At 45.9% G+C, this 6,242-nt stretch overlaps 1 protein-coding gene across 2 annotated transcripts; it reads right to left on the bottom strand.

Annotated features, from left to right (window-relative positions):
- Positions 1-187: 187 nt before the first annotated feature.
- Positions 188-5,612, bottom strand: LOC133114683 (jupiter microtubule associated homolog 2-like). Of its 2 annotated transcripts, XR_009705569.1 has the most exons (6): positions 5,453-5,612; positions 4,004-4,152; positions 2,759-2,910; positions 2,536-2,572; positions 1,067-1,803; positions 188-893 (listed from the first exon to the last, which is right to left on the bottom strand). XR_009705569.1 is itself a non-coding variant. In XM_061224246.1 (5 exons), the coding sequence occupies exons 1-5, from the start codon at positions 5,506-5,508 to the stop codon at positions 1,586-1,588; spliced, it is 612 nt and encodes a 203-aa protein (XP_061080230.1). In that variant the 5' UTR covers positions 5,509-5,612; the 3' UTR covers positions 188-1,585. The 2 variants fall into 2 exon arrangements, 1 of the variants encoding a protein (XP_061080230.1); XM_061224246.1 differs by having other exon boundaries at positions 188-1,803.
- Positions 5,613-6,242: the final 630 nt, after the last annotated feature.

The raw sequence follows: 6,242 nt of genomic DNA, 5'->3' as shown, positions 1-6,242 counted from the left end.
TCATGATTTTACACACTGCACACACAATTGGCTGATTAGATAATAAGTTCCTAATAAAGTGCTCAGTGAGTGGATATTGGACATTTAAAACAAACAATATTGCACATACAAGAACATAAACTGTACAGCGCTTTGGATAAAGGTGCTATATAAACGCCAACCATAAATCATAGACCAACACACAGGATCATCAAAATACAACGGTTTTAATTTTATTACACAGGTCTTCCCTATGCGCTGCACTGTAGTGAACTCCCGCTAGACATGCTAACATGGAAAGAAAGCCCACAGAGGAAGGCTGGCACGGGCTGATGGCAGACACTTGGGGAATGATAGTGGGAACACTCTGGGAATGATAGTGGGAACACTCGGGGAATGATAGTGGGAGGAGACGGGCGAGGAACCGCCCCCTTCGCTCCGGGTACATTTCAGACGGCGCTCGCATTCGCCCTGCTGTTTTAATTTAAAACATAAAACGCCTCTCCAGCATTTAAATACCACATTCTCGCACAGAACAAGCGATGGACATAATAAAAACACAATACCCGCATCGACAATCACTTACTTCTGTATATAAAATGAGATGCAAAAAAAAAAACAAAGCACTATATTATAGTGGGTTTTAGACTGATTTCGCTACTATCCCTGAAATATACATTGTTTCGTAAGAAGAGAACAAGGCAGAGAAATGCTCAGACGACACCACAGAAATCATGAGATGAAGAGGCATCATACAAAATGAGATACTGCTGGCACAATGCAGTCCTTACACATTCTTCAGCATTGTGTGAACAAGAGGTGCAAATCTGAAGATGGAGGCACTCGGCCATGATTAGTCTGGAGGAGAGAACCTACAGTCCAGCACAGAGGTCACCAACCCTGGTCCTGGAGAGCTACTGGGTCTGCTGGTTTTTGTTTTCACCTTAAAATCAGCACCCTGTCGAGTCCCGGGTAACCAGGTGAGGTGAGTTAGCCGTGTAATCGTCTGCTCTAATTGATTAATGAAGTGCAGAGTAACAGCGAAAACCAGCAGAGCCAGTAGCTCTCCAGGACCAGGGTTGGAGACCTCTGGTCTAGCATCAGCGCCACAATGCTCTACCGCGGAGGAGCGAACGTACCGCGCGTGTTCACTGAAGCCGGCCGTGAGCCCGCTCAGACTTCCAACGTCACGTCGATGCGAGAAGCAAGCCGCTCACTGGTTTTTGTGCAGCCGGGCGCAAAATGCTCAGCCTAAGCCTCGATCACAGTTATAGGTCGCAGACGTACGTACGTGATTAATACCTTTTCCCGTTGTGCTTTCCAGAATAGTTTTCTAGAATTGAATTCTTTCGCGAGAATAAAACTCAAGACCGGGAATGTTACGCGCACATAGGTTTTGAGCCGGAAAAGAACCTCGGATTGGTATGAATATCGAAGATCCCTTTTTTTTTTGCACAACGAAGCATAACCGTGCTATGACGATACCGTTTTGTCAATTTGACAGAGCTTCCTTTGTCTACAGACGGAGAGGGAGGACGGGGGCAGTGGTAGAAAGGTCAAAAGTCGGAGCCGTTGAGAGAGAGAGCCGGTAAGGGCCGGAGCGCCGTCAGTAGAAGACCACGCTCGACTTTCCTCCGGGGGGCTGGATGACCTTGTTGTGGGACCGAGGCCGGGGCCCCAGTCGGGGCTCGTGGTCCTCCACGCTGGGTCCGTGGGACGGGGAGTACGCCTCCTGCTTGGGAGGGGGAGTAGAGACGCCCCCGTCGGCTGCCGGAGGGGTGGAAGTGGTCTCCTTCTCGGGGCTTGCAACCTTCGGCTCCGGAGCTGACAGTAAGACAGAACGAGAGAAGTCACTTTTTTTATACACACCTCTCTCCCTAACTGTGTGTGTGTGTGTGTGTGTGCATCAGTGGCATACCGTGGGGTATAGAACCAAGCCTTCGTACCTTTAAACACATCATTACTCTCAACCCCGTTTCCATTTACATTTTCGGGATTATCAATCAAGCAATTAACTTAACCAACATCAACCAATACCAATGCGGTTTGATTTTCCTTGTGTGCTAGCGTCTGCCGTCGTGTCATGAAATTGTGTCGCATTTAAATCTACGCAGTGACAGCCAGTGTACTTGAAAAATAGGGACATAAAGTATCACCAGCAATCCATTCAGCATGTGTGTGTGTGTGTGTGTGTGTGTGTGTCCATTCAGCCCTCTCTCAACCGTCTCATGCATCTTGCTTGATTAAGGTTACGTTCCATTGAAAACTTCCAGATAATTTCAGAGGTACATACTTCAATTATCATGAAGTGTGGACATGGAAAGATAAATTCTGACAAAATATGTAAATCAGCTCATTTGTATGCTTTATTAAAGATGTTGGAAATTACAGATTCAAACATTTTTGTAGCAGTCTATAATTCGATATCAAGTAAGATATCGTCATACTTCTTTCAGAATCTAAATAAGACATGTTTGAAGATTGTATTGAGCCATTTTCCTAGAAATTTCAGGATCTAATAATGAGATTTGAGATACCCCGTCAGTGACCACTCACCTTCAGGTCTTGGCGTACCGTGAATACCGATGTTGTCCTGTGAAGAACCAGTTGACAATTAGAAACCACCATTTAAAAAACATTTTTAAAATAATTTGTATAATTTTTTGGAATATACTACACTTCAAGGTGTGTTTGTTTTCTGCACGTCTTTAAAAACTCGTAAGTTATTCCAGACACTGAGTGCATGCCGACGCTCTCTGGCAGAGCGGGGGGCCAGTACCTTCGGTTTATTGGGGTGACTGCGGGGTGCCGGCAGATCGCTTTCTCCGTCTCCGAAAATGTTGCTGCTCACCCCGGCGGAGGGAGCGGCTTTCTGCTGGACGCCGGGGGCCTGTGAGGGGGCCGCACCAAAGACCACGCTGCTCTTGCCCCCTGGAGGGAGAGGACAGGCCGTCCGGCGTGAGACGGGACACGCCGGCCCTGTTCATATCCCCGCCGGAGACCGAGCGGCTGAACGCTCAATAACCGCAGCCCCAACAGCTCGAGAGCTACGCGAGGCATTATACAAATCTAGCAGCTCTGCAGGAATCAGCAGGTCAGAACGACATCGATCCAAGGCAGCCTGTGATACAGTTCAGTAAAGAGCTGAGAGTGAAAGTTTGAGGGGAATATTCAACGTCGCTTGTAAGCCCCAGGGTACATTCCAACATCAAGACTGGAATTTCAGTTTTGATGCAGGCCGCAACCAATAGAGGCTAAGTCTCTTCTCTACCGCCCCCAGTAAAACAGCGAACACATTCAAGTCCAACTGAACACATTTACAGACTTACCCCCTTCTTTTTTTTACATGATATGGGTGTTTGATAACTTTGCATTATGTGTCAACTCAGGTTTAGTCTGAAAATCTGAAACCATTCAGAGCGACAAAGAGAGGAAATCAGGAAAGGGGCAAATACTTTTTCACAGCAATATGCTTCCATCAACCTCTCTAACATCACAATGGCACCACCATCAGCGGGCCAATTCAAGACGCAAGTTGGCTGTGTCGAAAATCGCTCCCTCGCCATCCCCTAAAATCTGATTTCAGAAACTAACAAATCATAATTTTGCACCATCATTGATAGGCGTGGCATCACACAAATACAATGGTCTGGAAACCATCCAACTTGACAGCAGTTTGTCATTTATGTTTGAGGTAAGCCTAATGTCGTCTGACATCAAGTGGTTTGCTACAGTAACCAACTCCACCCGTAAAACCAGCTCCCAAGTAAACGTTAGTTAATTAATTCATGTTACCTTGTTCGCTGGCTACTTCTTAGTACCTAGGCCAAGTAGTTGTAACTGTTAGCCAGTTAAATCTAAATCAGACTTGTAGGGGAGGTGTACAACTGGCACAGAGGAGACCCTTAACAAATTGCTTTTTTGCAACACTGCAGTTTGGTGGCATTGCGTTTCAGGAACTCCACAGATCTACGCGGCTTAAGGAGGCAAAGTCTGGTGCGCTAATCTGGCGGAAGGCTCTTACCCGGCGGATTGCTCCTCTTGGGGCTCTCCTGCGGCTGCTCAGGAGGAGAGAATATGGTGGAGCTCATTTTGTGAGGTCGCCTCGCCGGCGAAACATCCTCGCACTGACCAAACAAGTCGCTGGAGGCCCCTCCGGGGGGTCGGAGCCCCCTGAAAACATGGGTCACCAAAAAACCTCTCCGTTAACACTGAAGAACATCAAATTCACAATGTTATGAATGCAGGATTATTGAAGAAAATATTAACCTCAATATCATTTACGGTCATGGTGAGTTATCAAGTGGACCTGATATAGTGATAGGTGCACTAAGGAGAAACTGTCTCCTATCCCTGGTCAGGAGGGGGGTCGGTTGGAGCCTATCCCAGCATGCAGTGGACAAGAGGTTGAAATAAACCCCGCACACCATTCACTCACACTTTCACACCTACGGGAATTTTACGGTCTCCAATCAGTCTATTGTAAATCTTTTGATTGCGGGAGGAAACCGGAGTATACGAGAACATGGAAAACTCGGCTGGCGTTCGAACTCGGTGCCTTCTTTCTGTGAAGCGACAGAGGTATAATAATAATAATAATAATAATAATAATAATATCGCGCATTTAGCTGTCCATATATAATGTGCGGACACCCGAAAAAGGGGCGGATATTAATCGTTCGAATCCACCGGGGGAGGTAGGGTGGCGCTTGCACTCTTATCTAAACGGTTTGCAGTTTGTCTGCCAAGTCACAACAGCTCTCTTGGGTCATCAAAAACCGACAGCAAAATAATGCACACTCATGCATGTAGCCACCTTGCTAGTGTGCAAACGAATAGTGGCCGCGGGAGCCGACGTTGAAATTAGCAATTCCATTTCAGCCTTATCCTAGCTCCCTGCAGTGCGAAAAATCACCCTCATCTGCAAACGCATTGAACTGTGAGCAAACGTCATCACTGTAGAGTTAAAGAGTTGACACTAGCGGTAGCCCGGCTGCTCTCCTCTGCTCGTGTCATAGGCGGTGGCCCCGTTTAGGATTTTACAGAGAGAACCTGACGCAAATTGCAGCTAATACAGCATTAGCCACCCTTGACCGGTGTTTACTGTGAGCTTTGAAATGACTGTAATGCGTTTGAACAAACTAACGTTATCCCAGTCAATACAACTTTGGGACTTCACACCTTTACAAGCAACCCAACCAGACAGTACACACTAACTCATAATCAGCTACTGTAGCTAGCTAGTAACGTTAGACTAAACTCCATGACGCGGTAACTGTAATTTTAATGTTTTTCGCTAGCAAATTGAAAAATGAACACTTAACGTTACGTACATCAAACATTTCCTCTTTGATCTATCACTAGTTAGCTAGCTATCTAGCTGACGTTAGGAAAAACTTTTAAGCCTCCGTGTCTATAAAAAGACACCATTACTGATCTTAATGCATGTGGCGTAGCTACCTAAGTAACTTACCGAGAGCTCGGTTTGCCATCATTTTCCAGTCCCTGGAACATATTTGTTGAAGTCATGGTTAGATATTCTTGTATGACACGTCCGAGGGAGGCCACAGCAAAAATCACTCACGATGTAAGTGTCCTACGACGACAACGAGAGTGGGACGACACTACTTGGATAAAACTCAAAAGCCCCGCCCATTGGGCAGGAACTTGGTTTAAAATAATCCATGGTGAGTTCTAAATGGTGAAGTAGAGCGTCAATCACACCTTTGTCAAAAGTCATTGGATGCCTTCGCACTTTGCGGAGATGGTGACTGAATAACGTCTCATCAGCAGCAGAGCAGACGGAAATGTGTGTCTTCCGCAGAACTCATGGTCTTCCTTCATATTTCGTACCATTCCATGTTTAACTCCAGATATTCCAGTGAAAGTGCCCTATCCGTTTTCTGGAAGTTGCTTTATGACCATTTTTACGTCAGTTGCATGAGAGGCAGACAGTATCTTTCAGTTTATGTAAAGTAATGAAATCTATCAACTAAAGTTTTCCTAAGTAAACAAGTCAAGTTACACAAAACACACCCTTTGCACTCCGACACGAGACAAATTGGTTGGCAGGCAGATGTAAGATGCACGCGAAGAAAAGTCAAATGTTTTCAATAGTTTTTGTGTGTTCACGCGTAATTGGAATTGGTCTCCTCTGTGCTCAGTCTCTGACTCCAGATTTTATGACATGACGACGCCGGTAAACTTAAGTTTCAAAACGATTTTCAGAAGTACATGGCGAGTCAGTAGGTGACGTAATAGCC

The sequence above is a fragment of the Conger conger genome, chromosome 16 (assembly GCF_963514075.1).
Source record: "Conger conger chromosome 16, fConCon1.1, whole genome shotgun sequence".
NCBI lineage: Eukaryota > Metazoa > Chordata > Actinopteri > Anguilliformes > Congridae > Conger > Conger conger.
This window is presented reverse-complemented; position numbering and strand designations above follow the sequence as displayed.

Bases quoted from the DNA above. Each gene is read 5' to 3' on its own strand.
- LOC133114683 (XM_061224246.1), bottom strand. From the start codon at position 5,508: ATGACTTCAACAAATATGTTCCAGGGACTGGAAAATGATGGCAAACCG. The intron at 4,153-5,452 runs GTAAGTTACTTA...CCATGTTTTCAG, and splicing joins GATGGCAAACCGAGCTCTCG to GGGGCTCCGACCCCCCGGAG. The intron at 2,573-2,758 runs GTACTGGCCCCC...GGTTCTTCACAG, and splicing joins GTCACCCCAATAAACCGAAG to GACAACATCGGTATTCACGG.